We start from the raw sequence: 19,397 nt of genomic DNA, 5'->3' as shown, positions 1-19,397 counted from the left end.
CATCTCTCTCACAAAATCCATCGGGATCTAGATGCTGAGCAGGGGCTTGGGTTTTGGCTGGCTACTTTGATCTTACTGGTGACTGTTCTAACCTTGCCACTACTAGATTTGCTGGGTTGTTGGATTTTTCTATTAGATTCTTTGTTCGTGGGTTTTCTTTTCAGGTTTTTGATCTAGTTTTGTGGGTACTTTTGCCTTTCTAATATGGATTTTTGGGTTGTTGGTGGTTGTTTTTTGGGTGGTTGGTGGTTTTTTTTGGGTAGTTGGTGGCGGTTTTTTGAATCTTTGGTGGTGGCTGGTGGTGGTTTTGATGGCTATCTTTTGAATGGTTGGTGGTGATTTCTTAAATTTATTTTTGGGTATTTCTTGGAGTGGTGTGTACAGAATTAGACCTAAATTTCTTTTGACTTATAAATCGAGTCTTAGAGACTCGATTTCCAAGTGGACGCCACGTGGAAAATACGCCAAATCAGATGTGATCAGAACACTGAAATTGAGTCTTTGAGACTTGATTTATAACCCCTAAATCGAGTTTTAGAAACTCGAGATGTTAGTAAAAAATATAGTTTTGAAACAGTGCTTACTAATTATATTGTTTGGCAAACAGGGTTAATTCCCAATTTTGGCCATATTACCCCTACTAAGTTTGTCTCCATTAACATCCCTTATCACAATGAAAGAACCACCAGCTTGGAGATATACTATTCATCGTCGTTGTGCTTTGTTGTCACAATCACCTTATCAACAAGAAGGTAAACTGAGTAAAACCCAGCATTAAATTGACCAAATCATGCTAACATCCACTTTAGCTTGTAAGGTGAATTCGTTCATCCTAGACCTTTCAAAACCAAATTGTTCACCAATTCTATAACCAAATAATAATAATAATAATAATAATCCCAAAATTTTCATCACGTGCAAGAGGTAAACATTATCTAGTTTTGTTTTTAATCAGTGAAGTGCTTGATTTAAATTCCAACAGATCGGAGCTCTCAAGTCTGAAATCTCAATGGAGCCAAATCTAACAAGTGTGGCCAAATCCAGCCCCATCCAACCTAAACCCGGTGAAACCGATCTCGAATTCCTCCAATTCTGCTAGAAAATCCTAGCGGCTCATGACCATATCACTAGAAGACGCGAGTTGCTTCAAGGTGAGTACAAACCCTGGCGATGAGTACAAACCCTATGTCCCCTTCCCCATCGGCAATTTAACCTTAGCAACAAATACCCCCCACATAGATTTTGGGATCGTGATTCTTTAGGATTTTATCATAATTTGCCATCTTCCTTAAGCTGGGTTTTGTTTTTTGTTTTTTTTTTTTTTTGTGTTTTAATTGTATTTTTTATTTTTTAAGTTTAATCCATGTTAGAAGTGCACATGGCATCTGAGTTGATATACAAATTATTTTTTTATTTTAGTCGTTAGCCACATCAACATTTTTCATCCATCACTTAATGGTTATGACTAATTTGATACAGTACCAAAATGTTAGGGACTAAATTGACACTTTTGAAATGTTAAGGACTAAATGGAAATACATCGAAAAGGTCAAGGATTAAATACGTAGTTTACCCTATAATGTTTTATGTAATATATTTTAGAAAATGTAGTACATATATTATAGTATAGCTGTTATATAATTTTGTTAATAATGAATTCATCATAAGAAGCAACAATTACAAATTGCATGGCCAAACCACATAAACTATCATATCTTTGCTCTCTCTTTTTCCCTCCCATTATCACAAAATAAGAAAAGAACAAAGTTGCCAATAACTACAACTCTATTCAATATTTTTTTTATTGGATATGAATTTTGATAAATCTACCATTATTTTATATTTTCTTCTTATATCTTCCATACTTATAAAATTTTCAAAAGAACAAAGAACAATAGTTATCTCATCAATCAAATGTTTAAATTTCAAATTTTTGTTGTTTAAAATTATGCATAAAAAATTAATTTATGGATTAAATAGTAAATAACATTCGATTGACATGAAATTTGACATGTATTTTAATAACATAAATATCATGCAATCAATCAGTTAGATATTCAAAATATGTACTCATGTTAACTTTTTTAGTAAGAATTGTAGTTATTATCTATAACTAAGTTTGCAACTAATCTTTCTTTGGAATATCTTTGAATACACAAGTTCATATTTAGGAAGAGGCTAGAATGTAATAACCGAATTAGTCCCATCAATTTTTGGAGGTGGCTCCCTTCTTCCCCTAGTCACCGCATGAATTTGCGGTTGTCACCTATTGACCTATTGAGCACACCGAGTCCAGCAGCCAGAAGTCAAGGTTTACTAATCTTGATAAAATCAGCTACATCGCACGCCTCTAAGGAAAGAGGTCATGTTGTTTGGAGTTTGGACACAAACAACTATTGAAATCTCGATTTTCCACATTACAGTACATTAAGGATTACTAACTTCCAAATGCTCTTCACAGATAAGATACGGACCTCTTTTTCTGATATATTGGGTCACTAGCATTCTCTTTGGTGATTGTCACATGTCAGTATTAGCACCATTTGTGCACATTGAAATGCCTCATCATTTTGCCTTACAGATAAGGACCTCTTTTTCTGATATTTTATGTCACTAGCATTCTCTTTCGTGATTGTCACTTGTCAGTATTAGCATAATTTGTTTTGAAATGTCAATGAGAAAATTTGGCAGGTCTAGAGCCTCGTCTCATGTGGGTTGGTCTCCACTTTTTTAGCCACCTCCTTCAATTCTGTAGCACATATTCAATGTCTTTATTTTTTAATTATATATTTTGTGCACATTGAAATGCCTCATCATTTTGCCTTACAGATAAGGACCTCTTTTTCTGATATTTTATGTCACTAGCATTCTCTTTGGTGATTGTCACTTGTCAGTATTAGCATAATTTGTTTTGAAATGTCAATGAGAAAATTTGGCAGGTCTAGAGCCTCGTCTCATGTGGGTTGGTCTCCACTTCTTAGCCACCTCCTTCAATTCTGTAGCACATATTCACTGTCTTTATTTTTTAATTGTATATTTTGTGCACATGCATTGAAATGCCTCATGGAAATACTTTTCCATTGTATTTTACAATATTAACAACTTGGGCCAGGAATTTGTAGTTGAACTGATTAGCACATTTTGGTATTTTTAACAGAAATATATAGAGTTCAAGTTGCTCCACTCTCAACTATCAAATTATTCCAAAAAAAAAAAAAACTTAGGTAATCTGAATCCTATGCAATTACCAAATTGCAAGCAACGACACCCGAAGTAAATTTGTAAACACCAGTATAGGATTTTTTGTGCGCTTGGTTAGTTTATTGGCTTAAAAGCGTTACAAATATTGACTTCCAAATTGCAAGCAATGACACCATAAGTAACTTTGTAAACACCATTGGTGTAGGATTTTATGTGCGTTTGGACAGTTTATTTGCCTAGAAATGTGACAAATATTGACTTTATTCCAAATTGCAAGCAATGACACCATAAATAACTTTGTAAATGCACAAGGTGTAGGATTCTATGTGCATTTAGTCATATTATTTGTAATTAGTTTATTTGCTTAAATGTGTGACAAAAAATCGATTTTAAACAAGAAATAAAGTAATTGATTTTTATCTCACATTTTAGAAAAATAAGTTGACAATAAATAAGCTAGTGAAATGCACTACTCCAACTTATTTACTTAAAGGTGAGAAAAAAAATGTTTCATCAAATAACAACTTATATTATTGTTTAAAGTTATTTTTTGACACACCTTTAAGAAAATAAGATAACCAAGTGCGATGATGCATCAAATAATTTTCACACCCTTTATGGTCATTTCACTTCTACTATTCCATGATTTTATTCAAATTTCTAGAAGCGTATCTTACTATATATTGAGAGTGATGTACGTTTCAATGCATTTTTTTTTTTAACCAAAAACAAAAAAAGGAAGAAGATATTTTTATTGTTACAAAATTACTAAAATTTAGTCTATTGACTTTTACTTCAATTGTCAAATGACAAATGAGCCCTTCTAGTTTAATTTTTGCCAATTTAATCGCATACTTTTTCAAAATGAGTCAATAAAGCCTAGTCCTATGATCTATCCAAATCTGTTAGTAAATTAAGTTGTGCGGTGTGAGGAGGCAACATTTAAGGTTCAAATTTCCAAGTAGGAGCTTCACATGATTATATACATTTAAATTAGATTAGAGTAGAATTTTTATTTTGTACAAAAAAAAAAAAAAGATCTATTAAATTAGGAATCTCATAAATGCTTTCAACTAGATTTTTAATTTTTAAAAAAATGTTTGAATGATATCATCTACTAATTACAAATTTGGACAAAATGATCATATTGACTAATTTCCAATTTACAATTCTTGGTTGTTGGATATTGAATTTCAGTAGTAGTCTTATCAAATACAAGAAACTGGAAATTTGAATTTTCTTCATATATGAAGACTAAAAAGTACTCACTACAAATAAAATTGTATTCAACAAAATCCTGCTAACCATCACAAAACCAAAATGTTCTTTGTCAGATTTCTCCAATCCCACTTACCAAATACCACCATAGGAAAGATTTTGTGTAGCAACATTAGACAGCTCATCCCCAAATTTCCTTACAAACTTTTCAATAATCTTTTGCAGCCACCAAATTAAGTTACTAAATGAAATCAACGAAACAACAAACTTAGGGATTAAATTGACAAAAATTAAACTTTAGAGAGTAATTTAACAATTGAAGTATTAGTTAAGGGAACTAAATTAAATTTTAACCATTATACTGCTAAGGACTTCAAGAGCCCGTAGCCAGAACTCCTATCGAACTCGATATAAGTGTCGAAGAAAAATCTACACGTCAAATTGACATTTAATACTTTAACCTTCGACCACTCCTTCTGCATTAAATCCACCATACAACCTGGACAAGCACCTTACAAATCCTTCCTTTTAATCAACTGGAGGGGAAGTGGACACCAACCCTTAAAAAATAATAGTAATAAATAAATAAACTTATATATACACCCCATTGCTTAAGGAAGAGGGAGGTATGTTCATCACCACTATTCAACTCATGTCCTTGTTAAAAGTATAATAATCCCAAGCTGGCTCAAAGGAGATTGAGGCAATTGTCTAAGACCCCCAAATGAAAGAAGGTCCCCTCTATTAAGGCCTTTTTGCTTAGAAACCAAAAAAAAAAAAGATTTGTCCCAAAAAATTTAATCAATAAAATTCCAAATTAATATTAGTTTTATGGACAAGTAAATTAATGAAACTAATATCAATTTCAAATACCATCCAATTGGAAAGCCCTATGCATCCTTCATAAACATGTAAATTTCCTAGGAAGGCAACCAATAAGAGTGGTTGTTTCAAATAAAACAAAACACAGTGGGACATTGAAAAATTGAAGACAATTCAAAGGTGGGGAGAAATTTCCACAATTATTAATGAGCAGTTAGACTTAGATGTGCCTTGACTGATGCAAGTTGGATTGTGTACAGCTTGGTCCACGTAGAGTGCTTGACCAACGAAAATTTTAGAATGTGGATATAGTCACTCAAAAAAATATATAGTACAAGCATCCATCTATATCTCTCACTCTATAAAAGGGCAGCTAAACAATGTTATAAGTCATAGTTGGCTATCTTAGCTTTTTGTTTCCTATTCCTTCCATAGTTTTCTCAATGGCTAAATCCGGTCATGCTGGTAAAAGTCCTTCCATGATTTCCACAATAATGCTGGTGCTTGGGCTGCTAATGGCTACCCTAGGCACAACAGGTCTCTCTCTCTCTCTCTCTCTGTCTGATACATGATTTTAAAGTCTTTTACAGCCCAAATCAAATGCTTTTGTGTCTTAACCCAAGGTTGAGGAGCTGTGATATTGTCACACATCCACAGTGTACTGCCTGACCTCTTGTACCCACGTGGGTTCCATGTTGTTGTGAGAGGGTCAGGATCTATGGAATAGTAACTATACTTATTAAGACACCAAATATTACTATCCCTAGAACTATAGAAGTAGAAAGTAGAAACTGCCAATGTTAAAGGGCTTCCAACTCAATTAATGTTGCCCTCTAGGCTCTAGATTTTCCTTTGAGCCAAGTTTGATTGAACCAACCTTAGTCCTATCTCCACAAATCTATCTTGGTCATCATGTCATTTTTGGAATTGAAGCACATTCACGTTGCATGCTCGCCAAAAGTAATAGCCTATAGAATGTACTCATAAACATTTAATTTAAGCGCCACTCTATAGTTGTAGTTAGAGTGGGCACCTAAATAAAAAGATATCAACGAATTACTTCTCTTTAAATGAGCCACAACAACTAGCCACTCTATAGTTGTATTTAGCTGGGAGAAGGGGGGCGCTTCTTTCTTCATTATATTTGTTTTGTTTGGTTATGGTTCTCTCTCTCTCTCTCTCTCTCTCTCTCAATAATGGGATGAGAAAGAAGGGAGAGGATGTATATATAGAATCATGTATATATAGAATTAAGAAATTTTACTAAATGATATCGGACAAGATATGTGGTTTAATTTTTATCGTCTCTTAGTTTTTGAATTTCTATGTAATTTTCACTATTTTAGTATAGAGGATTTTATTTTCTTGATTTTAGGTGTTTTTAAGAGATTGTTAATCAAAATAGAATCATATTATAATATTTTATTAATTAGGATATGTTTAAGAATATTTTTACTTTAAAAAAGCATGTTTTCTTGAACCTTTAAATAGGCTTGTAATATGTAATATGTAAACAAAAATTCAGGTCAGAATTTTATGAATAAAAATTTCAAAAAGGTTTTTCTCCTTTCTTTCGGTTGAATTCTAGTTATTCCTTGTGGATTCATGGAATATTCCATTCTGCGTCACTAAGAGACTTAACAAAATGCATTACAACTTTACATGCTTGTAGTCATAGCCTCTACAAGATCAACTGTGAAGTTAGAAGACAAAATAGCCAATTCATGGTGGTGGAAACAATTAGCTGAAAAAATGTTAATTTCCATGATTACTTAATCCTATAGAATATCTTGCAGAAAATGCTAAGCTACTCCATATTTCACTACAGAAAGTTTACATGTTATCATGATTAGTGGATTTTAACAACTAAATTAAAGAATATTTAAATTTTTTTTTTTTAATTAGTGACATGTTAGTTTGTAAGTCTTATAGGTAATATGATAATATCACTAACATCAGTCTTATTATCCAATGAATCTTTCACTTTTAATATAATATGTGCCAACCTACAAATCCAATGAATCTTTCACTTCCAACACATTTATAACATTCCTACCTTGAGTCCCTAACTGAGATCAAGCATAATCATATTTATGTATGTAAAACCATTGACTTATTGTCTAATCTAATGCAGGTGCCCAAGTTGGTGTTTGTTATGGAATGCTGGGTAACAATCTACCACCACCAACAGAAGTTGTAGCTCTCTATAGACAAAACAACATCCAAAGAATGAGGCTCTATGATCCAAACCAAAATGCTCTCCGAGCCCTTGGAGGCTCCAACATTGAGCTCATGCTAGGCCTTTCAAATGATAAGCTTCAAGAGATTGCTTCAAGCCAAAACAATGCAAATGCTTGGGTCCAAAACAATGTGAGAAACTTTGGTAATGTCAGATTCAAATACATTGTAGTAGGAAATGAAGTAAAGCCTTCAGATTCATTTGCACGATTCCTTGTCCCTGCTATGCAAAACATTCAAAACGCAATTTCTAGGGCTGGACTAGGGAACAAAATCAAAGTTTCCACTGCCATTGACACTGGAGTCCTTTCATCAGAATCTTTCCCTCCATCAAAAGGCTCATTTAGAGCCGATTATAGGCCAATTCTTGATCCTGTCATTCGCTTCTTAGTGAACAATAGGTCTCCATTGCTTGTTAACTTGTACCCTTATTTTAGTTACATTGGTAACACCAAAGACATTCGTCTTGACTATGCTCTTTTCACAGCTCCTTCACCTGTTGTGAGTGATCCCCCACTAAGTTATCGCAACCTTTTCGATGCCATTCTTGACACTGTTTACTCAGCTTTAGAGAAGGCCGGCGGGGGATCGTTGGTGATTGTTATATCAGAGAGTGGTTGGCCTTCAGCTGGTGGAACAGCAACAACACTTGATAATGAAAGAACTTACATTACAAATTTGGTTCAACATGTGAAGGGAGGGACACCAAAGAAGCCCGGAAGGCCTATTGAAACTTATGTGTTTGCCATGTTTGATGAGAACAACAAGACTCCAGAGTATGAGAAACACTGGGGGCTCTTTTCTCCAAACAAACAGCCCAAGTTCAAAGTCAATTTCAGTTAAGAAGAGGGTTTTATTAAGTGCATCAAGGAATAAGAGCAACTTATTATGGTGCATAACAATTATTATCATAATAATTAAGAGTTTTTGCTAACTCACAATAAATAAGAAGTAATCACCTCGCAGACAATAAATAAGAGTGGCAATATCTTTGTTGTAATATTATTAAGAATCATTTACATCTAATGTAATGTTTAGGCATGTTTCATTGATGTACTGGATATCTAGTTATCTACAAAATATTATTTCATTGCTTGTTAAATTGGCTAGTTTTTTTTTTTTTTTTGGTTGGGGCTAGAAATATAAGTATTTTCATAACATAAGATGAACTATTTGCGTACCTTAGTTAATATCATAGCATATGCAAGTTGAAAATCTCAAAATCAAAATGTTAGTGATACGCGAATTCTAACATTGAACTCAATTAGTAAAATCTCTTATTATTTTATAAGGGATTTGAATTTCTACCTATGTTAAAAAGAAACTTGTTGGCTTCTTGACTTGATGAGAATGAACAATCACCATAGAGTAAATGCTGTAAATTTCAAATCCTATTGCAACTATCACACAAGAACTAATATTAGTGCTTCTGTTACCCATAATGACCTCGTAGAAAGGCAACCAGTTATGATTAGATAGGTCATTTCAATATATAAACATTCTCAAATAGCAAGGTAGAGAAGCCTAACATTTTCTAGAGGAAAGAAAAAATCCAAAATAACAACTAGTTAGACGAGCTTTAAGTGATGCACTTGATTGCCATAGATAATTTTGTGTTACTTAATTTCCATGGAGTGATTGACTAGCTATAGTCACTCAAAAATCTCAATCTCAAGCACAAAGCATCTCTCTCTATAAAAATAGTATTGGAAGCATAATTGCTTTCAATCCAAGCTCTTAGTCTACGTTTCTCTTCTATGTTTTTGTCAGTGGCTAAGTCTTATTCAACTGAGAACAGCCCTTAAGCGATGTCCTTAATGCTAATGTTTGTGATGCGGATGGCTAGCCTAGACATAATAGGTCCCTCTTTCTCTCTCCCTCTCTCTCTCACTTCTTTTGCACATTATACATTAGGCTCCTAAATCAAAATTAGTCAAAGTAAATAATTCTTCTGAAAGCACACCATTTGCCACAATTTGATGTGTGGTCGACTATGAGTGGTAATACATCCACCACCTTTTCTTTACAAGTACAGTCAACCGCTCAAGAGTTGTGGCAAAAATTGTCCCTAGACTTTTTTACAAAGTAAAACCTCTATAAGATCACTTTATAAATTCTCATAAACCATACATATTCCATGTATTCAGGGGCGCAGCTAGGAATTTTTACATGGAGGGGCCGATTCGAACCATCAAAGTTGAAATCAACGATGATGAGTATCATCGTTGTATGGATAGTCTATATTTTTAGATTGATATGGACCTTCTTTGAGATAAGCTCATCGGATTTCATCTTGTTTGTTAATAGGGAATTCACATATTTGTTTACGTGATCCTAGATCACGATATATCTATCTCTTCAGATTGAATTCTTGAACATTTGGAGGGGTTAGGGTGTTCATCAGGCATCGAAGTATCAACATTTGTTTCTACAGCCACAGGTGTCCTAATTTCTGAATTGCTAAAATCTTTTTTCTTGAAGAATGCATCAATTATTTTTCCTTTGCTCATAATTATTTTAGCTTTAAGAATATGACTCAAAAATTAACCTGAAAAGAAGTTTAAAAATAAAATTTTAATTAGAAATTTTTACTCAGTTATATGGATGTTATTCATACTCAATAAAAAACAAAATTTCAACTATAATTTAAGCATACAACCTATTTTTAATACGACTTTAATTAATAATAACCACTCAAACAAAAACAAAAATTAAACACATAAGTATTGGTACACAACATAAACCAAACAATTGAACAACACCCATGGCCACATCCACAACCACATGATATCTAACTAATCAAAAATTGGTAATAAATCAAAACAATTTTACCTTAGAAAATTTGTCTTCACAAAGTGCAAAGATGGGTCACCCGTGTGGTAATGCCTACTGCCTCTGCCTGACTGCCTCCAACTTTAGATCTTCCCTTCAAGACCCATCACAAACAATCTCCCCATGCCTTCAATCATGTATTTCTCTAAAAATCTATGAAAATATAAAGAGCATGTGAATATTTAGGTATAGATAGTTGAGAAAATAAAAAAAAGACACTAAAAAAAGATGAATGTCTAATGCTTAAGAAAGAGAAGAAAACTCATCAGTTACCAAGTTCCAAAACTAAAGCTGATGAAGAAAGAAAAAATTGGTCAAGATTTTTTTTTTCCTCAGACTGTGAGTACAGAGGACTGGAGTTTTGGGGGTTGGTAGGTGGGCAATGGCACCGGTGCAAATGAAAGTGTATCAAAGAAGACAAAACAAAAGAATAAGAAGTAAAGAAAGGGATTCCGTGGGTTAGTGGATGGATTTTTTGAGATGAAGAGAAAGTAAAGTTTTGTTTTTAGTGTTTGGACTTGAGCGGGCCAGCTTGTTTTATTTGGAGTATATAAGGTGATAAGGCCTAAAACTAAAGCTGGGCTTGGGAGAATAGTTGAGAATTAGGCATGGGGGGGGCCGGCTGTCCAATGTTGGGGGGCCCCAATATTTTTTTTCTACCTACTCTAATGGAATTTTTTTTTTTTTTTTTGCAGGGGCCTGCCCCCCCCCCCCCCCAAGCCACTACGTGGCTCTGCCCCTGCATGTATTGCTTGAACAATTTTGATAAGCGGAGATCACAAAAAATTCTACAATAGTTTAAGTGATAGGTAATGATTAATATACAATAAAGTAAAGCCAATTATGTTTCTATATGAAATTATATTAATCATAACCTATCACCTCAAAAGTTGTAAAAAAAATTGTGAAATTAGTTGGGTATGCAACATTATTGGAACATTTAATATGTATGACACGAGAGATAATCCTAGCAAACCAAAAAATTGGTAACATGGACTCTCTATTCTTGTGTATTGTATATCCAATTCTAGTCATGTTTTTAGTTTGTTTATAAAGCATAATAAAATCATAATTACGAATATTTTAAAAACTTATAGAGAAAATAATTTTTAATCATCTTGATATTTGTTTAGCATGATAATGACAGATATGTCAGTAATATATATTATCTATTATAATTATTCAGTTCAAGTAATGAGAATTTTTTTTAAAAAAAAAAAAGCAACTTTAGAGGAATATTGTAAAATAAAAGTTTATATAAAATGTGTCTTCCTCTTTTTCCTTAATTCTAAAACAAAATACACATCTCAAACACCCACAGTCAATCACAGTCTTTACAAAACCCACAAGTCCATAATGTCCAATCTTAACATTAAAATCATAATTGTTGTTGTCATGCAATATAAAATGCGTGCCCTCTTCTTTGGTTGTAGTCAACTCATACAGGTTAGGATTAGATAGGACAGTAATGTTGGAGGTAGGTAAGTGTCATTGAAAGATTGAAGGTAAATGACATTGTTTTTGGCTTCTTTGTAACTGTGTATTTGACATGAGATGACATGAAGGGCTATGGGTAGGTATATATAAAGGAGTAGATGTGCAAGAGGTGAAAATGGTGAATTGAAATGCAAAGAGTATTGAAAATTGAACTAAAAGAAATAAATAATATTTATTTTTTAATTAAAAAATATCTTGAAATACTAAACTAAATGAAATAAAAAGTCAATATTTAATTTCTTCTTATCTCCGATGTGGCACTTGAGGGTATTTTAATTATCTTTGCAAAAAATGTGTCATATGACAGAATCTCATACTCTCTCAAATGAGGTCTTTTATTAAAAAAACTTGAAAAGTGAGGGTTATTGACAAAGCCCACTTGCGGGTTACATCAAGTTCACTCAAGTCCCAATAACCCCACATTTGGCCAAAAATACATGGTATTTTGTGCCTATCCTAAATACTAGTCATACCAAAGTCATTTCGACTCTATTGGGGCAATAGAGAAATATAGTATATATATTATTAAAATTATTTGTTTTATTTATGTAAGTGAAAAAAAAAACTATTGTTACGTTTAATTTCATATATATATATATATATAGAGAGAGAGAGAGAGAGAGAGAGAGAGAGAGGTAACTCTTATATTAATCAACACTGAAATGTGTTATTTCTTTGACCAAACCGAAAATGACCTCATCTAAAATAAACAATAATAAAAAATTGAAATGGCCTCCAGTACAAAATTAACTTGCTTGGTTTAAATAAAGGTGTTTATTTTGTATTTGGTTCCTGTAGGGGTAAAATTCCCAAAGTCAACCATAGGCCTTGGGCCCCGCACGGGGCCTAACCACGACCCAAAGGTAAAACTCATGGCCCAATCCTGTGGAGCCCAGTTTGTTTTAAAAGACGTTCGAGGAGGAATGTCTTCTCAGACACACAAATATATGCCCAATGTGCGCCCTCTCCACAGTGAAGAACCATCCCAGACAAGCGTGGGTAGTAGGATGGAGCCATACACAGCAGGAAAAAGGAAAAGGTAAGACGCCCAAAGAGAAGCCACAACTGCCGTATTAAATGCAAGGAAGCTACTTTTTCAGCCGCATTAATGTGGAGAAAACAGGCGAACAGTGTTACATTGGCCAGTGCAACTCACAGAAAGATAAGGTGGATATCCGATGGGACAGGCACTCAAGTAAAGGTCCAGATGGTTAACAAGTGTAAGGTCCTTATCAAATGAAGGAGACTATATAAGAGAAGGAGATCTCCATGCAGAAGGGATCGGAGGATTGAGGAAAAAGAGAGAGAGAGAGGTGAAAGAATTCTGTAGTCTGTAACCAGAGCAAGAGGTGCACTTATACGTCTCCTCAGACCGATATCCTGTGAACTTAAATGGAATATTCTCATGTTCAGTCTGTTTCATGGCATACATCTAACTGACGTTCACTTCGTCCAGCCCTAGTTCTGTAACCCACTCTCTACAAATTCATTGTCTAGGGACTTTTGGGCCAGAACCACTTACTTGCTAGGCCTGGGCCCTAAAAACCGCCCCTACAATTGGCGCCGTCTGTGGGAAGAACTTGCGTCTCGACAAGTGAAACAGTAAGAAATGGAAGGATCAAGTCTGCGCCAAACCGGACTTGCAGATTCCCAACGGCAGGACAATTTTTTGAATCTCAAACGAGAGAAGGACCAAGATAATCAACGAGAGGGCAGTGTGAACACCTCTCACACAAGTAGAAGCCGCTCAAAAGGGAAGGATCATGCATCTCATAAGCAAAACAATCGAAAGGCTCTACAACAAGAGATTGATGATTTGAAGAAGAAGCTGCGCCAAGCGCAGCAAAAACATCCTTCACCTGGCTCGTACACTAGCAATAATGAGGATAACGAATACAGGCGAAGATTAAGAACCCCTCCGAGCGAGGCTTTTTCCTATGAGGAAGAGCGGCCTCGAAAACGCAGCCACAAAAGCCCATCTTACCAAGGCCTGGCCAACGATGCCATGAGCAAGGCCCTGGATCGCATCTCCCAGTCGCTGTTCACGCGTAGAATAGAGAGGGCAGTGCTTCCTCGGCGGTTCCATCAACCAACCTTTGCCATATACAATGGTCGGACTGACCCAGTAGAGCATGTAAGCCAATTTAATTAGAGGATGGCCGTCCACTCCAGGGATGAGGCGTTAATGTGTAAGGTGTTTCCGTCTAGCTTGGGACCCATGGCGATGAGATGGTTTGATGCCCTCCAGCCAAATTCCATAGATTCCTTTAAACAGCTGACACAGGCTTTTGGTTCCCGCTTCATCACCAGCACTAGAGTCCTTTGACCCCTCGATTCCCTTCTATCCTTGTCCATGCGGGAAGGAGAGACGCTGAAGGCCTACTCGAACAGGTACTAGGAAATGTATAATGAGATAGAAGGAAATTACGGCGACGTCGCCATTAGTACGTTCAAAAGGGGCTTGCCGACAGAACATGGCTTAAGAAAGTCCCTCACTGGGAAGCCGGTCACCAGCATGCGCCAACTCATGGACAAAATTGACAAGTACAAAAGGGTCGAGGAGAACCAGCAGATGGGGAAGGGTAAAGCGAAGGTTGTCCCTCAGGAGAGGAGGGACTTCAGGTCGGACCGCTTTAATAACAGTAACAGACAGAAAAGAGACTACGCGGAACAATCCGGACCTACTGGGATTCAGGTAGTCCATACTGTGTTTTGAGAACCATTGCATAAGATCCTAGAGAAGGTGAAGTGCGAACCTTTCTTTCAGTGGCCGAACAGGATGGCAGGTGACCCCACAAAACGTAATCAGAATCTGTACTGCACGTACCACCAGGAGCCAGGTCACACCACTGATGATTGTAGGAATCTGAAAAACCATTTGGATCGGCTTGTTCGAGAAAGGAAGTTGAGGCATCTGTTGCACCGCCCTGAAGGATGACAGGAACAGTCAAATATCGAAACCAGACAAGGCACATTGAGGCCACCCATTGGCACAATAAATGCCATTCTTGCCGCACCTGGAAGGACCGGTTCCTACCCTTTCAGAGTAATGTCAGTGGGCAAGTACCCGACTGAGCCGGACGAAAGGGAATTCAAGAGAGCCAGAGTGAGTGCCACGCCCTTAATCGGATTCTCGGAGGAGGACAAGCACGGAACCCTTTAACCCTACGACGATGCCCTAGTCGTCACGCTCAGAATTGGAGGTTATGACGTGAAAAGGGTGTTAGTTGATCAAGGCAGTGCCGTGGAGGTAATGTACCCTGATTTGTATAAGGGGTTAAACTTGAAGCCAGAAGACCTGTCGCCATATGATTCCCCTCTGGTCAGCTTTGAAGGAAAAATCGTCACCCCGAAAGGCATGATTAGGCTGCCTATGCAAACAGACTCAGACGTGGTAGAGGTGAACTTCATTGTCGTAGATACATACTCCCCCTACACAGCTATCATGGCCCGGCCGTGGCTTCATGCACTAGGGGCTGTGCCATCAACCTTGCACCAAAAGGTGAAGTATCCGTCAGGAGGTCAAGTCAAAGAAATAATAGGGAACCAAGGAATGGCTAGGCAATGCATGGTATCGGCAATTTCACGACGACCAAATAGTGAACCTTCCATTTCAGCCGAGAACGTCTTATAGCAATTAATGACCCCGGTCCCAACTGCGGGTGGTGGAGGACCAGCCATGGAGGTGAGCTGTGAGGAGCTGGAGAAAGTACTCGTCGGATCAGACCCTGAGAGGTTTTTTCAGATCGGCTCGGAATTACCACCACAGGAGAAGTCAACGTTAATTGATTTTCTTCGACGGAATGCAGACGTATTCGCCTGGGATCCCTATGAGGCCCCCGGGGTTGACTCGATCTCATATGCCATCACCTTAATGTTAACCCGGCTATAACACCAAAGAAGCAACCTCCTCGGCGGCCGTCAAAAGAACATGCAAACGCTGTGAGAGAAGAGGTTGCAAAATTGAAGAAAGTTGGGGCTATCAAGGAAGTATTCTACCCCGAATGGTTAGCCAACATAGTCATGGTAAAAAAGAAGAGCGGAAAATGGCGGGTCTGTGTAGACTTCACGGATTTAAACAAGGTCTGCCCGAAGGATCCTTTCCCAATGCCACGGATAGACCGATTGGTAGATGCGACTGTCGGACACCCCCGAATGAGTTTTTTGGACGCTTTCCAAGGCTACCATCAGATATCCCTAGCTGCTAAAGACCAAGAAAAAACTGCTTTTGTTACCCCAGTTGGAAACTATCATTATAAGGTGATGCCCTTCGGCTTGAAGAATGCCGGATCGACCTATCAAAGGATGATGACTAGGATGTTTGAACAGCAGATGGGTAAAAGCGTTGAAGTGTATATAGAGGACATGGTAGTAAAGAGCAAAATGGTGGCCGACCACATCAGACACCTCGGCGAAGTCTTTCAAATTCTGAGGAAGTACAAGCTACGATTGAACGCATCCAAATGTTCATTTGGGGTGGGATCAGGAAAATTCTTAGGCTATATGGTAACTCACAGAGGAATAGAAATTAACCCTGACCAGATAAGAGCTATTCATAGCCTGCAGCCTCCTCGGAATCCCAAAGAGGTCCAGAAGCTTACCGGCATGATAGCTGCTTTAAACTGTTTCATCTCCCGCTCAGCGGACAGATGCAAGCCTTTCTTCCTCCTATTGCACAAGTGGAAGGGCTTCGAGTGGACTGAGGAGTGTGCTTTAGCTTTCCAACAGCTCAAGGAATACCTCGCTCGACCACCAATTATGTCCAGTCCTGATGCCGATGAGGTATTATTCACCTACATAGCAGTAGACTCTCATGCGGTGAGCTTAGTGCTAATCCGAGAAGACAACGGCACGCAACGACCCATGTATTACGTGAGCAAATCGCTGCATGAGGCAGAGACCCGGTATCTCCCCCTCGAAAAAGCTATCTTGGCCGTCATACAAGCCACGCAGAAGCTCCCCCACTATTTTCAGGCACATACAGTAGTTGTCCTAACTCAACTTCTGTTGAAATCCGTCCTCCGCAGTGCCGACTACACAGGTAGGATTGCAAAGTAGGAAACGATCCTGGGTGCCTTCGACATTAGATACATGTCTCACACCGCCATAAAAGGTCAGGTCCTCGCCGATCTAGTAGCTAAATTTGCGGAACCCACCCTAGAAGGAATGGAAGTGTCGGGATCACCAAGCGCTGGTGAGAAACTGATCAGCACAGTCTCTCAGCACGAACACAATTAGTGGAAGGCACACATCGACGGTGCAGCGAACCAAAGGGGCTCAGGGGTGGGACTCGTTCTAGTCTCTCCTGAAGGGATAACCATAAAAAAGTCGTTGAGGCTCAGATTCTCAGCCACGAATAACGAAGCCGAGTATGAGGCACTATTGGAGGGGATGTCAATGATCATGAAATTGGGTGGAAAATTCGTAAATATGTTCTCGGATTCGAGACTCATCGTGGGACAAGTAAACGGAGAGTTGAAGGTGAAGGATGAAAGAATGCAGGAGTACCTGGCTCGGGCTAAACACCTGCAGACCCATTTCTATCACTTTCGCTTAACGCACGTACCTAGGAGTTGGAACACCCATGCTGATTCTCTCGCAACGCTGGCCACCTCCTCGGCTCAGCCCCTTCTGCGGGTTATTTTAGTTGAAGATCTTTGCCGCCCAACAACAGAGAAGGCCAACGGAATTCGGGTACACAACGTCAGGGCAAGACCTAGCTGGATGGACCCTCTGGTGCTGTTCTTAAAGCACGACACCTTGCCAGACGATAAGGTTGAGGCCGACAAAATCAGGAGGAAAGCTTCTCGATTTTGGCTGTCCGAGGACTCCAAACTTTACCGACGCTCGTTCTCGAGGCCATACCTGCTATGTGTGCACCTAGAGGCTACAAAATTCATCCTGGAGGAGTTACATGAAGGGATTTGTGGAAGCCATACGGGGGGTATGTCCCTATCCCACAGGGCCATGACGTTGGGTTACTGGTGGCCAAGCATGCATAAAGAAGCTCTGGAATATGTGAAGAAGTGCGACCAGTGCCAAAGGTTCGCCCCGAACATACACCAGCGGGGTGGAGAACTTAACCCGCTGTCCAGCCCTTGGCCATTCGCGCAATGGGGCCTAGACATACTAGGACCATTCCCCAAAGCGGCAGGGAATAAGAAATTTCTTCTCGTCGGCACCGATTACTTCACAAAGTGGGTCGAAGCTGAGGCGCTGGCAAACATTAGGGACGTCGATGTCAAGAAGTTTGTTTGGAAAAATATTATCACTAGGTTCGGAACCCCGCAGGCCCTGATCTCGGACAACGGCCTCCAGTTTGACAGCAAAGCCTTCAGAAAATACTGTAATGAGCTGGGAATTATCAATCAATACTCCACACCGGCCTACCCACAGGGTAATGGACAGGCGGAAGCCATCAATAAAACCATAGTGAATAGGCTGAAGAAGAGGTTGGACGATTCGAAAGGGAGATGGGTTGAAGAGTTAGCCCACGTCTTGTGGACATACCGCACCACACCTCACAGGTCCACGGGAGAAACCCCCTTTTCAATGACCTACGAAGCCGAGGCTGTCATCCCATTGGAGATAAACTTCCCAACACAGAGGACTACTGCCTTCAGCCCCGTTGCTAATAACGAACTTCTGGAAAAAAGCTTGGACCTCCTCGAAGAAAAAAGGGAAAATGCAATGGTCCACTTAGCGTACTATCAACAAAAGCTCAAACAGGGTTACGACGCCAAAGTGAAGTCAAGGCCATTGGCGCCCAGGGATCTAGTACTGAGGAAGGTCCTGGGCATCGCGAGGAACCCTGCATGGGGAAAGCTTGGACCAAACTGGGAGGGCCTATACCGTATCACTTCCGTAGCCGGCATAGGAGCTTACTTTTTGGAAGATTTGGAGGAACATGTAGTGCCACGTCTTTGGAATGTAAATAACCTGAAAAGGTACTGTTATTAATGAAAGACATCATTCTTGACGCCGTGTTACTATACAGCTACTTGGGCTAAGTGTTAAACAGAACCCAAGTCCTGCCTGGCTCCTCGGACCACAAACTTAGGGGAAATTAACCTCGAAGCAATTTTCACTAAGTGTTAAACAGAACCCAAGTCCTGCCTGGCTCCTCGGACCATAGACTTGGGGGAAATTAACCTCGAAGCGATTTTCACTAAGTGTTAAACAGAACCCAAGTCCTGCCTGGCTCCTCGGACCACAGACTTAGGGGAAATTAACCTCGCAGCAATTTTCACTAAGTGTTAAACATAACCCAAGTCCTGCCTGGCTCCTCGGACCGTAGACTTGGGGGAAATTAACCTCGAAGCGATTTTCGCTAAGTGTTAAACAGAAACCAAGTCCTGCCTGACTCTTCGAACCGTAGACTTGGGGGAAATTAATCTCGAAGCGATTTTCACTAAGTGTTAAATAGAACTCAAGTCCTGCCTGACTCCTCGGACCACAGACTTGAGGGAAATTAATCTCGAAGCGATTTTCACTAAGTGTTAAACAGAACCAAAGTCCTGCCTGGCTCCTCGGACCACAGACTTGGGGGAAATTAACCTCGCAGCGATTTTCACTAAGTGTTAAACAGA

General features: G+C 38.5%; 2 protein-coding genes across 2 annotated transcripts; both read left to right on the top strand.

The window, feature by feature from the left end:
* Nucleotides 1-5,684: 5,684 nt before the first annotated feature.
* Nucleotides 5,685-8,531, top strand: LOC115951386 (glucan endo-1,3-beta-glucosidase, basic isoform-like). The gene is made up of 2 exons (XM_031068603.1): nt 5,685-5,778; nt 7,376-8,531. The coding sequence occupies exons 1-2, from the start codon at nt 5,685-5,687 to the stop codon at nt 8,320-8,322; spliced, it is 1,041 nt and encodes a 346-aa protein (XP_030924463.1). The 3' UTR covers nt 8,323-8,531.
* Nucleotides 8,532-14,209: 5,678 nt separating this feature from the next.
* On the top strand, nt 14,210-14,746 carry LOC115951628. The gene is made up of 2 exons (XM_031068796.1): nt 14,210-14,503; nt 14,576-14,746. Exons 1-2 carry the CDS (start codon nt 14,210-14,212, stop codon nt 14,744-14,746), a joined length of 465 nt encoding a protein of 154 aa, XP_030924656.1.
* The last annotated feature ends 4,651 nt before the right edge of the window (nt 14,747-19,397 follow it).

Source organism: Quercus lobata, chromosome 7 (assembly GCF_001633185.2).
Source record: "Quercus lobata isolate SW786 chromosome 7, ValleyOak3.0 Primary Assembly, whole genome shotgun sequence".
Classification (NCBI taxonomy): domain Eukaryota; kingdom Viridiplantae; phylum Streptophyta; class Magnoliopsida; order Fagales; family Fagaceae; genus Quercus; species Quercus lobata.
The sequence above is the reverse complement of the archived record's forward strand: the minus strand, read 5'-3'. Positions and strand labels throughout refer to the sequence as shown.

Bases quoted from the DNA above. Each gene is read 5' to 3' on its own strand.
- LOC115951386 (XM_031068603.1), top strand. From the start codon at position 5,685: ATGGCTAAATCCGGTCATGCTGGTAAAAGTCCTTCCATGATTTCCACA. The intron at 5,779-7,375 runs GTCTCTCTCTCT...AATCTAATGCAG, and splicing joins GGCTACCCTAGGCACAACAG to GTGCCCAAGTTGGTGTTTGT.
- LOC115951628 (XM_031068796.1), top strand. From the start codon at position 14,210: ATGTATAATGAGATAGAAGGAAATTACGGCGACGTCGCCATTAGTACG. The intron at 14,504-14,575 runs GTAGTCCATACT...CCTTTCTTTCAG, and splicing joins CCGGACCTACTGGGATTCAG to TGGCCGAACAGGATGGCAGG.